At 40.2% G+C, this 12,876-nt stretch overlaps 1 protein-coding gene across 1 annotated transcript in view; it reads right to left on the bottom strand.

Annotated features, from left to right (window-relative positions):
- The window catches only part of MACROD2 (mono-ADP ribosylhydrolase 2), a 1,967,591-nt gene that overhangs the window by 99,139 nt on the left and 1,855,576 nt on the right, over nt 1–12,876 (bottom strand). Inside the window, exons 11-12 of the mRNA XM_065893095.1 lie at nt 11,666–11,728; nt 6,857–6,925 (exon numbers count right to left, since the gene is read on the bottom strand). Coding sequence (XP_065749167.1) covers nt 6,857–6,925; nt 11,666–11,728 — 132 coding nt within the window. The remainder of the gene's footprint in view (nt 1–6,856; nt 6,926–11,665; nt 11,729–12,876) is intronic.

Consider the following 12,876-nt stretch of genomic DNA (forward strand, 5'->3'; position numbering starts at 1 on the left):
TAATACTGAGCTTTCAAAAGTAATGAGATATTATTACTTTATACTCATTGAACTGTAAAAAATTAGAAATAAAAATAATGATTGCTGATGGAAATACGAATTGTTATAGTCTTTTGGGAAAGCAGTTTGGCAGTATCTGTTAAAAACACACACTCCTCAAAGAACTCACACTTTTGGAATCTTTCCCATGCAAAAAAAAGCACTGCTTGTAAAGATATATGGGAAAAAGACATCTATTGCAGCATTGTTTGTACGGCAATAAAGTGGGAAGAAAGTGCTTGCTCATCACAGTATAATGGTTGAATAAATTATAGTGCATCCAAGCTATGGAATATCACTTGAGCTTTAAAATGGATAAATTAGATCTACACAAATGACTTGGAGGGATTGCCACAAAGTTTTTCTGTCTGTTAACAACAAGTGCATAGAATATGATACAGTTTTTATAAAATAAACACATACATTTAACAATGGCTAAAAATTTTGTGCCTCTTACTGTGTATCAGATACTCCTTGACATGTTTAAGGGGATTGACTTGTTTTAATGTTCAGTATCCTGTGATGGAGGTGTTATTATCATCCCCATTTCACATATGAGGAAACTGAGGTGCACAGAGACTAAGTAATTTGCCCAAGGTCACACAGGTCAGAGGAGAGCTGGAATCTGGACTCCGGAAGTTAAAATCAGAGACCAGATTCTTAATCAGTGTGTTTTACTCTCTGAATAACTGGAAGGTGGGAAGTAAACAAACAAGATAAAAGGGAAATTACATTAAAATAAAAGGGAACAAACAAGATAAAAGGGAAATTACACTAAAATAAAAGGGAACAAACAAGATAAAAGGGAAATTACATTAAAATCATATGATGGATTTATATACAATTTTACGTGGGTGTGTATATTCAGAAAGTGATGCATGAAGGAATGGTCCCCAAAATGCAGATGGTAGTTATCTCAGGGAGCTGTGAATGCACATGTGTTTTTATTCTATTCCTTATATGCCCTTTAATTATTTGAATTTCCTACAGTGAACATATATTATTTAAAGAATCAAAAAAGGGAATAAACTCTATTCATTGTAGAAAAAAAAAGATTTGTATGCATTTTTTAATTTATTTGGGTTTTCTTACAGGAATGATCATGAACATCTACAAAGTTAAAAGCGTGTTCCTGGCCAGTATAGAATTTAAAACTGAAACCAAAGAAACGACTCAAAATGGAAATTGGGTAAGTAAATTTTGGTCTTTTGCTTATCGGAATATACAATTAAATAACATTAGACTATCAAAAGACATGGAAAAAATTTCCCAATCTATTGCTACATTCAAAAGACAATTTCAAACTAGTATACACTGCAGAATACCCTAAAAAACCTTCATATATATATGTGTGGTAGCTTAGAAAACGTCTGGAAGTTTATATACCAGCATACTACGTATGCTTATTTCTGGGGGTTGAGATTATGAGTGATATTTTTCATTTCTTCTTTTGCTTATTTTTTCATTTAATAAACACACATTACTTCTAAAATAATAAATGTAAGCAATAAAAAATATCTCAATATTTTCCCTAGTAAATCAACGAAAAATCAAGATCTCATCCTGAGGAACTGATCATAGATACACACCCAGATTTACCTAAAATATATATACTGCATTTCTCTATTATTTATAATAGAGAGAAAAACTGTAAATAACTAAATCTAACATTAGGACACTGGTTATGTAAATTGTGGGACAACCATATGGTGAAATATTATGCCTCCAATAAAAAGCATGCCTTTGAGAAATTTTTAAAGACTTGGGAAAATATTCATGGTATATTGCTAACTGAAAAAATAGGACTTCTTGGGTTTTTTTTTTTTTACAGTTTAAACCTTAAAGGGAAAATCATTATATGCTTTTACATTTTATACTTTTCTGCATTTAAAAATACTTTACAATAAATATGCATTATCTTACAAGTAGAAAAATAAATGTTATTTTAAAATAGAATAAAATACTATCGTTTCTGAGGATTATGTAAGATCATGCAAGTATTAGCCACGGGAATCAACACTGATAAAACAGTTCTCCTCTCCCCACCCACCGCGGACACCTTTCTCTCTCTCCTTCCTGACTCTCAGGTTACCTTTTTGTGAAATGAAAAATAGATTGTACAGAAATGTAAAGCACTGAGTAGAGCACACACTCCATATATCTTAGTTCTTTCCCCTTCACTGAACTACCAGAGGGCAGCGGCTCTCATTCCACCTTTCAGACTCTTACCATCCAAGAGTGATAGCCCTGGGTGTCACGGTGTATCCAGACACTGCATCGATGAAGATCTAGGACAGGGGACAGCTCTGTCCCACGGTGGTGGGTAGCGGGGAGGATGCTTATAGGGTGATAATGGATTTCTAGAATAGGGAAAGGACTAAAAAGAATCCTATTAGGGAAGCCTGAGGGGAATTTCATAGGTGGCCCAATGTTTTGTTTCTCTCCAACGATTTAGACAAGGAATAGAACAGAATCTTCTGGAGTCGACACCACTGGCCCAGGCCTACAGCTACCCGTGGTTGGGAGCATTTATGCTCATCTCTTGCACGTTCCTGAATCCGATACCTCATATATAACCCCATCCTTTCTTTGCTGTCCTCTTTGGCAAGGCTGACTCTTGCTGGAGCTTTCTCCCTATCCTACAGAAATTTTGACCTGTAGGAGGCCTGAAACTAGATTAAGGGTTAATGTGTCCTTTGCCAAGTGACATCCCACTTTGTAAACAGCAGACAGCAATGCCATGACTTAGGCCGAGCTCCAAAGGAATACTAGCTCAAGTGTGCATGCCCTGAGCATTAGTTGATTCTGTTAATATTAATGAGCATATGATTTGGTCTAGTTGCCCTTTAAATACAAATTAGGCACTGATTAAATAATAAGGCAGCAGAATCAGGATGTGTTTAAACAGCACTTCCCCCCTCCCCGCCCCCCCAGTAAGGTGCCTTGGTCTTGGGTGTGAGTGAGGATGAGCTGTTAAGAGTGTTGAGATAACAGAACAGAGAGTTTTCCTTGAATTAAGCAGACTGACTATATCTTAAATAATGATGATGATGATAATAAAAAATAATAATAACTCTGCAGCAGTTTCAACCAAAATACTTGATATTCCTAATACAAATTTTACTCCTGGGTTTATAGCCTCTCCATCTGATTGCCTCTATATTTGTTAACGTAAATAGCCTTCACATTTGTACTCCTGGGTTTGTTTTTAAGGATTTAAAGTGTAAACTACCATTAAATCAATAATTGGAATATTTTTACCAGTAGAGAAAGAAATCTCTCAATAGATAAGTGTATGCCCTATTTTATAAAGGACCTCAGAGCTCCTATCAACCAACAGATATTTTCTCAGGTTTCTTTACCTTGGAGTTCATTTCTATTCAGTCCTGGCTGCTGCATCCCTGGCATGCACCCCTTGTGTGGATGAATTATTCATCGGCATTCCTCCTTCTCACATCTCCTCCACCCAACTCAACTCCTGCCCACCCGAAGGCTGTGATGAGTCATTGGGAACAGGTGTCCTCCGTCGGGAGCTCACAATCTAGCTCTTGATCCATAAGCCAATCAGCTGTACCTCCTTCTGTTAGCAGCTTGCACTGTTAGCTGTTATGTGGGGTAAATGGGCAATAAACATCCATTCTTGGTACCCAGTGGGGAATATGTCTAGAACATTTGAACAAAATCGCTGGCCTAAGGAGACACCCCCAAAGACACTTCCTCTTGAAATTCTTCAACTTTCACATATCTGTTTTAATTTTTTAAAAATCTTATCTCCCAAACCAAGTGACATTAGCCAGCTCATTTTTTCTTTTGTTTTTAGTCCTTGTACCCTAGAGGACACCAGTTTCCTGTGGGAGCCAAAATTATAACAAATATAAAGCCAGCCAACCAACAAGCAAAGCTGAAAATAAATAATGGGGCTCAAAATCTTTGGGAATTATATTGGAAAGAATACTAAAAAAAGGCCAGTCCATAATATTCGTGATTCCAAGACTTAAGAAGAAGATGCTGGGTCAGGAGCAAAGCCTGGAAACAAAGACAAGAGAGCAAGGGCCCCTTGAAGAACTTTGGTCAGCAAAAATATTCTGCACTTAAACTGGAGAGTGTAATAAGCATTTTTATAAGCAGCCTTATAGCTGCAGAGCTCATAAATAGCCCAGCTGTCACCAAGGAGATATATTTCTGCATGAAACTTATAATGGTGAATGTTTGAAATGAATTCTCAACATATATGAATGCCTTTTAACCTCGTCATGACCTCAATCTCGGAGGCTCTCGATGGCAAATTCACTTATTTTTCATTCTAAGCTATGTATCTATCAATCAAGCTATGTATCTATCTCCACACTTGCAGTTCTGTAAGCAATAGATGCTTGGCCTAAGCGTTGTAGTGATAATCCGTTAAAATAGTGGTCTTCTGTACATGCTGTTTCAGAAGGAAAAGGCAAAAATCGTAACCTGTATATTCTATTTTTAATGGAAACTGGATCACTTGTTAATGTGGATTTCAAGATTCTTTTCCTTAGATCCAGAGGTTAATGGATATTAATAATTTATTTTGGTAAAAACTTCACATTTAGTCTTATTAGGAAATTGCATTTGTGATACGTGACAGAACTCGTTGGAGTTACCACCATTAAAAGTTTCATGTAAAAAAACAAAACAAAACAACTAAAAGTGTTCCGAGAAATTGATCCTGGCAGGAGCAATTAATGGTGTGAGATCCTAAAAGCATGAAGAAACACCACAGTGTGTTTCTATAAGGGTGTGATATCTCCAAACCAAACAACTCTGCAGGAAAAATCTCAGTTTGAAGCACTTAAATTAGATTATTTCTTCTGTTTCCTAAACTCTGCCATTCCACTTCAGGACACTGAAAAATTTGTATCACAGCCTAAATGATTGTGATGTCCGAATTTATTTGCTTAGGATAAACACCACTCTTTGCCTTTTCACTCAGGTTTATTTCTCTCTCTAAGATGACCTAGAGTTAATTATGAGAACCTAGGTGATCTAACATGGTTTACATTTTTAGATATTCCAAAGAATTTTAAAACCAGGGATGTCAGAACACATATCTGAGGAGTATGAAGCGAGGTGCCAAGGGATTCAGTAAAAAAGTGACAATGAACTAGAGAAAGACCACCAAAAGCAACAGTATGGTGGATGCTGTGTTGGGCCACCCGCATCCTCCTTCAGGAAGGAAGAGCTCACTCTCCCAGTTGCAGGCATCCCTCATCCCTCTCAAGCTTCCAGGATCACCCCAGCAGAAGAGAGTTGCTTCATCCGAGGCCACACCCCTTCCCAAGGCAGCCAATGACAGATGACTTATCAAATGGGAGGTTCTAATAGCCAGACTCTCTCATCCCAACTGGACATCTCAGAATGGTCATGTCAGCTTCAGACCATCTGTGGCTTCTGTTGAGAATGCCTTGTAGTTCAGTTTCTCCCTTTACCCAGTTCTGCATTCTTCCCTTTCCTTTCACAGGTGTTGATTCCAAGAGCTCCCCCTAATAAATGTCAGCTCCCTAATCTCCATCACAGTCTGTTTCCTGGGGAGCCCAGTCTGCATAGGTACCAGGTAAACAGTTTGAGCAATGGATGTGTATTATTGTATTCTGTGAGGCAAATACAGTTTCTATTCCCATTCTACAGAGGAGAAAAGTGAAGCACAAAGGAGTTAGTTACTTGTCATTACTTGTTAATTCCTTGTTAAGTACTTGAATTCCTTGTCAAAAATTACATACATTTCCAGTGGTAGAGACAGGATTTAAGCCTCAACCATCTGGTCCCAGAGTTCACAATCTCAGCAACTACCCTCCCTACACAGGACACCTCACTTAGAAAAACTGTTTACAGGCAACATGAAATGAAATGAATGATGCGAACAGTTGACTATTATTTTTAAAACCACTTTGATTTTCTAAACATTGATTCCAGGAGTAGCTAATATCAGTCTTAAGTATGGATATATTTTCATATCACTCCCAACTGAAGAAATGCATTCAGCGTGTTTATCTAAAAGTTCCAAGTGTATCACATGGTTTACCAGATGTCCATTTGTACAAATTAACAATCTCGTCTACCATTCCAGAAGGGTTTTTAGTAGTTATCAATGACAGATATAAAATAATGTTACTTTTGTGTGTGTGTGTGTGTGTGTGTGTGTGTGTGTGTGTGTGTGGACAGTTAATCAGGAGGGAAAGAAAATAAATGATGATTGCATTTTCCTTTAGATAATATATATCTTTAAAACTCTATTATCTGCACATGAATGTCCCCACTATTTCTCCCTCACATTTTCTCCTAGAACCTACATAAATTTTTCTTTTACTTTTTTATTCTTCTAAAGATACTTGGGTCAGCAACATTTTCTCATAGTAACTGTCCATAGAGTGAGGAATGATGTTCTTGCCAAAGATTTATTTTCAAGGATGCCTTTCAAACATTTCTTTCTTATTCTGTCTAGATAATGGAGTTCTCTGGTAGACGGTTCTCAGATGAAGCCGTTCCTGACAAGTAGCTGTAAACAGTCTAATTCTGGTGTTTCAAATAAACATCTTTAAACGTAATTTCTCCAATCATTCTATTGTTTCATGAACAGTTACTTTACAGAGGAACAAATGTAAATGGAGATATAAATTCTGAAAATGGTAGGTATAGAATAAAACAGAGGGGGTTGGATATCTGTGTTGGAAATAGAGGTGCTTAAAGAGAATTGGATAGATTTGCACACTGCTTCATTTTCCCATACAAATAAAACCCAAACGGTTTTCTAAGAGTCTGTGATTTTTAGATGTAGTAAGTGGCCTCATACCTTCATCTTTACAGACTTCAGCTGCCTCTTCTGAAGAAGCGCTGGGCACGGTGGCAGCGCTGGCACCATCTATAAGGCAGAAAGAGAAACACTGTCTCAGAGCCAAATACGGTCAGGTTGGAGCTTCCCTTCCCACCTCACCTCCTACTCTACCGAAGAAAGCAGGAGCCTGTTTCATGCTCTAATACACTGAATGGTCTTTGAAGGGGCTTGGGTTTGTAACTCTCTTCTACAATTAATGGAACAAAACCCCTTCAGTTAAGACAGAGCCTGATGAACTACAAACTATCTTTTTGGTGAAGAAGACTGTTTGTTTGGTAGTATTATACTTTGGCATTTTGTTTCTCCCCTACCTCTAGAAGAATGGTACAGTATTTTTCTTAGTAAAAGACTGTGAAGGAAAGTATATCCTTGCAAGTTTCTACAAAGTGCTTTTATGTGTGTGTTTTTAAAGTTTGGTTTTTCTTAGCACAGCACTTCTATTCCATTACGCCAGGCTGTCAAGCTGTAGGGAGCACATCTGATGGCTGTCAGAGAAGAGGTCCAGGAGAAGGGGTCATTTGTAGGAAAGCACCAAAAGCCGTTTGGTGATTTCATGTCAGCCAAGCACAGAGTGGCGACTAAGGAACTTGGAGGTCCGTGCCTGGGCCTCACAGCAGCAACTAACCTCGTCAGAGCTGGACTTTCTTCTTAATATTATCAGCACCCCAGTGACTCCACTAGCATTTGGGCTCCAGGATAATAACTAACTTACTAACACTAAAATAGTATATTTAAGACAGGAAGGTTATCAAAATCATTTGGAATGGTTAATACTTGACAAATGGAAAAGGAATATATACATTTTTTTCATGCAGTAACAAGGTTATGGAACTAAAGATAACTGATACACGCATGGTGACTAACACACATTTAAAGGCTAATCGGATATCTTCTAGTATATCCTTCGTCCATAAGGTATATGACTGTTACTTTTAGGTCACGCCTCTATCAGAACAGAGAGTAAGATTTTTGGTAGGGAGATAACTGGAGACGAATCACTTCCTTCTGTTAGATGACGAACTCCTATTAACATCAAAAGAACAAACTACAGACTTGCAACCTTGCCTTGATGTCACATCACCCCATTTCTCTGCTTCCCTTCACGGCAGAACTCCCTAGAAGAGAAGTCCATGTTATTGCTCTGGACTTCCTCATCTCACGGTCTCTCCATGAAGCACTCCAACTGGCTTCGTCGATCCTCCTCGAAGTAGTCTCTTATCAAAGGTGTCAATGACCTCACTTTGCCAAATCCAATGGTCATTTCTCCTTTCTTATCTTCCTGGACGCCTCAGGAGCATTTCAGAGTCTACTCTGTTCTTTCTGAAACACTTTCTTGCTGTGGCTGTTCCTTCTCCCCTGGTGCCACATGTCTAGAGGCCATGGTGTCCCAGGCCTCACTGTTCTCCTTATTTACATGTTCTCTCTAGTGAATCTCACCCAGTCACATGGTTTTAAGTCATCATTTCTCTGACAGTGACTCCCAAGCCTGTATCTCTGGTCCACATCTCTCCCTAGAAATCCAGACTCAGATACCTAACTGGCTTCTTGACATCCCACATGGCCAAGAGTCCTCTTGAATTTACCATGGCCAAAACTGAACTATTAACTCTATTAATAAAAACTGCCCTGTGGCCAGTCTTTCATACATCGGTAAGTGGCACCATCATCCATGTAGTTACTGATGCTAAAAACCTAGGATGTAGCCTGGATTCTTCTTTTCCCTACGCCCTAGATCCAATCCATCAGCACATCTTGTTACTTCTACCTCTAGAACAAAACACATCAGGCCATTTTGTCTCCATTTCCAGAAACCTCCATCACTGCTTTCCTGCTATAGCCTTTCAATTGGTCTCACTTTTGTTCTTTTGACGCGTTTTCACTCACAGGCAGAGTGAGCTTGTTAAAACAGATTAGGTCCCTCTACTACTAACAACCTTCCATTGGCTTCTCCTTGTAGTTCTAACAAAATCAAATCTTATGCAGTCAGACATAACCTGGCCCTATGATGTCTTCCCAAACCTCGCACCATGTTCTCCCTCATCCATCACGCTCCAGCCACTCTGAACTTCCTTCTCCAACCTGTTAAAATCGGCCTGAAATCATTTGCATTATCTGGACCCTCCATCTGAAATGCTCTCCCGCCATTTCATCATTGAGATTTCACTTTAATTACTGCTCCCTCAGGGAGTCCTCCCCGAGTCCAGCCAATGGACAGCGCCTTCTCAGGATTCCTTCTACATTACCTCATTTCTCCACAATGCATTTGTCACTATCATACTTTTTTTTAAATTGTTTATTTTTGGATCACTGCCACCAGAATATAAGTTTCAAGGAAGCAAAGAAGTCTTTATTGCTTGCTGCCCTATTTCGGTGTCCAGAACAGTGCCTGGGTCACAGCAAAGCCCGGATAGGTATTGGTTAAATGGCTGTTTGAGGACTAGGACCTACCACTTTGATTTGATCATGACAGCAGTCAGAACTGCTGGATTATGCTGGTTTGAGATTGTGCTTTTTGCGTGATATGGAAGAGGCCTGCAGAGTCATGTAGCTAGAATTGAAGCTGGACATTCTATCGAATGAAAGGAAGTTACTTTTATTTTGGAAGAATAACAGTAGGTCAGAAGGACTTGAATGACCAGAACTGCATCTCTGACTTCTCTGATCTTGGATTCGGGACGCAGAGCAGACACAACAACGTATGCTGACGCTGGCCAAGAGCATAGACGAATCCTGCCATTGGACTCTGTGCCGGCCACTTAGAAAAAGCAAGAAGAGCCCCTCAGGGGTGCATTTAGGAATCTTCTCTACCATGAGAGGCACCCATATTGTGGCGGCGATGCTGTCCATCCAAGAGGTGGAGAAGAGAGCTTGTATTCTACCACTCTCTCTTAACAGGCAACTGTTCTCAACTGATTAGGGGAAAAGAGATGAATAAATAAAAAGCAGGCAGGTGTGTGTGCATGCCTGTATGTGTGTGCCTGTGTATGTGTATACGTGTGTGTGTGTGTGTGTGTGTGAGAACAGGGGTGGCAGAAATCTATGTCGATAAAGACAGTTTGGGACAGAGCAGTGAATGAATAAAACCTGTAAAACCACAATGTTCAGAGAATGGCCTCAGCTGTCAGCAGCTAGTTGATTAATACCCATCAGCCCCAAACAGTAAAAACAGTGACAGCTTTTCACAGAAGACTCATCTTCCACGGAGCATAACGGTGTGGTGGCCGGGAGCTGGGGGCGATGGTGATGCAGATGACAACAGTTTTCTGTATTAGAAATTCATTCCATTGCAAGGACTACACTTTAGCAAAGGGAGCCAACTGACCCAGTGGCAGGTACACGAGGTCCTTGCTGCCTTGCTTCAGTGCCTTCTCTGATTGGCCTTCTTCAGTTCCATCTTCCAGGTTAATAGTAAAAGCTTTCAGTTCTCTAGCAAAAGTTCCAAGGTTAATGCAGGAACTTTGCAGTGAAAAACTTATCACACTACCTGGTTTATTTCTAAGAGCCCAGCATACGGTTTAGGATGCGGCTGGCACATGAGCAGAGCCCACTATTTCAAAGATGCCCCATCCGTTGGGCTCATTAGAACCAGAAGAATGACTTGGAAAATAGAAAGAAGAAGGAAATTTTTATTTTGGTGGTTATGTTGATAACTGCAAAATTGTGTGAATCATTCTTTTTTTTTTTTTTCGGTACGCAGGCCTCTCACTGTTGTGGCCTCTCCTGTTGCGGAGCACAGGCTCCGGACGCACAGGCTCAGAGGCCACGGCTCACGGGCCTAGCTGCTCCACGGCATGTGGGATCTTCCCGGACCGGGGCACGAACCCGTGTCCCCTGCATCAGCAGGCGGACTCTCGACCACTGCGCCACCAGGGAATCCCTGTGAATCATTCTTTTAAAGGAGAGCATGCCTGAGGACAAAAGTGGGGAGGAAGAAAAGATAAACCTAAGGAGATGACAATCTCTTTTGAGTCTTAAGTGCCATTTTATTTTAAAAAGTTCAATTTATAATCTACAGAAGATCTCTAAGCATTCCATTGGCTCATCTGTTTTTCAGTGAACAGAGTTGATGTCAGGAAGGCTTTGGATCTCATTGAGCTCTGGGTGTGGGGTAGTAAGCCTCTGTCACTCCTCACACCATCATCTACAACATACAGAGAAATGACCAGAAGCGTGGCTCTTCAAAATTTAATGTAAAACAGTAAAGGATACTCCATTCGTTGTGGAAGGAAAGCCTCTGATATATTTCCTGTGAATTTTTAAAAATTAATTCTGTTTGTTTGTTTGTTTGCTCCCTGTGGCATGCGGGATCTTAGTTCCCCGACCAGGGATGGAACCCATGCCCCCTGCATTGGGAGCACAGAGTCCCAACCACCGGACCACCAGGGAAGTCCCCCTGTGAATGTTTTTCATTTCATTTTTTCCTCCAAACGAAATCTGCTGAGTTTGACCTGCCCTCAGTCAGCCCAGCTCTGACATTGTCCTTCCAACCTCTGCCCATCCCGCGTAGAGCATCACTGAGCAAACTGCGATCACACGGGAGAAAAGTGGGGCTGGTGATCGAGACCTGAGAGGGAGGGTACCCTTCTGATTGGTGGGCCTGACACTTGTAGTTAACAGGGTTGGTGGCTTCCCGAGGGAGACCTGAACGAATATTGATATTAACCTGGTGAAACGGTATAAATATTTTCAGAAAAGGGCACTAAGTAAAGCCATGTTCACCTCTGGGAATGAGGCCTAGGGGACGCCTCAAAAGAAATCTGAGCTCACCTGCTTCTTGGCCCTGCCCTTCCATTTCTTTGGCACTTGGCTTTTCCTGTGGACCGTTCTCATCTTTCAAGAAAAGCGCAGAGGAAAAAAAAAATATACATCAAGTCAGTTTATGAAATATCTCTTTATGGCTAATATGCAGTACTGAAATTAATTGTAACCAGTGTAGCATGACTCCCCATAAAGCGAGGCAGAGAGATGAATCAGAGGCGTGAAACAGAAAAATTACCTACATAAATAGGTGTACTTAGCCTTGTCCCTTCTCACAGGATCTGCTTGGTGGAAAGTTGAACTGCAGTAAACAAAATTCACTCAGCAGTTCCAGTAACATCCCTCTCCTTGCACAACATTTCCCAAAATGCAATACAAATTTTAATTCCAATCTGCTTTTTTTCCTTGACTCAAGCAATATGCACTGTGTAAGGAAACTTGGTTGATTACGTTCCTATGCCCTTTATTTTCCTGTTTGTTGTATGTTGCAAAAGAACCCCTATTTTCACTTAATTTTTTAGGCATTTGCTTACATTTTACATATGACAGTCTAACATATCTATGCTCTGAAATATTCTGTGTTGAACAGATTATGCTGGTCAAGTTTATGCCGTAGTACATAACTCCTTGAAAAATTAATAACTGGACAGGTATAATGGTGGCTATATATTAGAAACTAGCTAAAAACTTCCCTTTGGCTTAAAATATATAATATATATCTGTCTGTGGATTTATGTGTAGAAAAAAATTAACTCTTCAAAGGCAAATAAAGACATCATTTTATAATTCATTGCTGGGAGGGTTTCCAAGTCTCTGTGTTTGGAAAAATCTTTTTAAATGATAAAACGTAAGAGACGTCGTTAAAGTACAGAAAACAGAGAAGCAGATGTTATCAGCACATATTACTATGGGTTAAAGATGGCCACAGATCCTTGTCTCTCAAGAAGTGGAATCTATTTCTTGTCTCCTTAAATTCGAGCCGGTTCTGTGACTTGTTTAGACCAGTGAAATGTGTAAGTGATGTCTGGGCCCCCCCAAGCCAAGGCCTCAGAGGACTATAGCAGGTTCCACTTTCTCCCTCTGGGAATCCAGCCACCCTGCTGTGAAGACACTCAGATTAGCCTCCCAGGTGGAGAGGGGTACATGGAGCAGCACAGAGGGGCCAGACATATGCGTGAAGCCTCTTCCCACCTTCCAACCCAGCCCTGCTGCCAGCCGAA

Source organism: Phocoena phocoena, chromosome 15 (assembly GCF_963924675.1).
Source record: "Phocoena phocoena chromosome 15, mPhoPho1.1, whole genome shotgun sequence".
NCBI classification, from domain to species: Eukaryota; Metazoa; Chordata; class Mammalia; order Artiodactyla; family Phocoenidae; genus Phocoena; species Phocoena phocoena.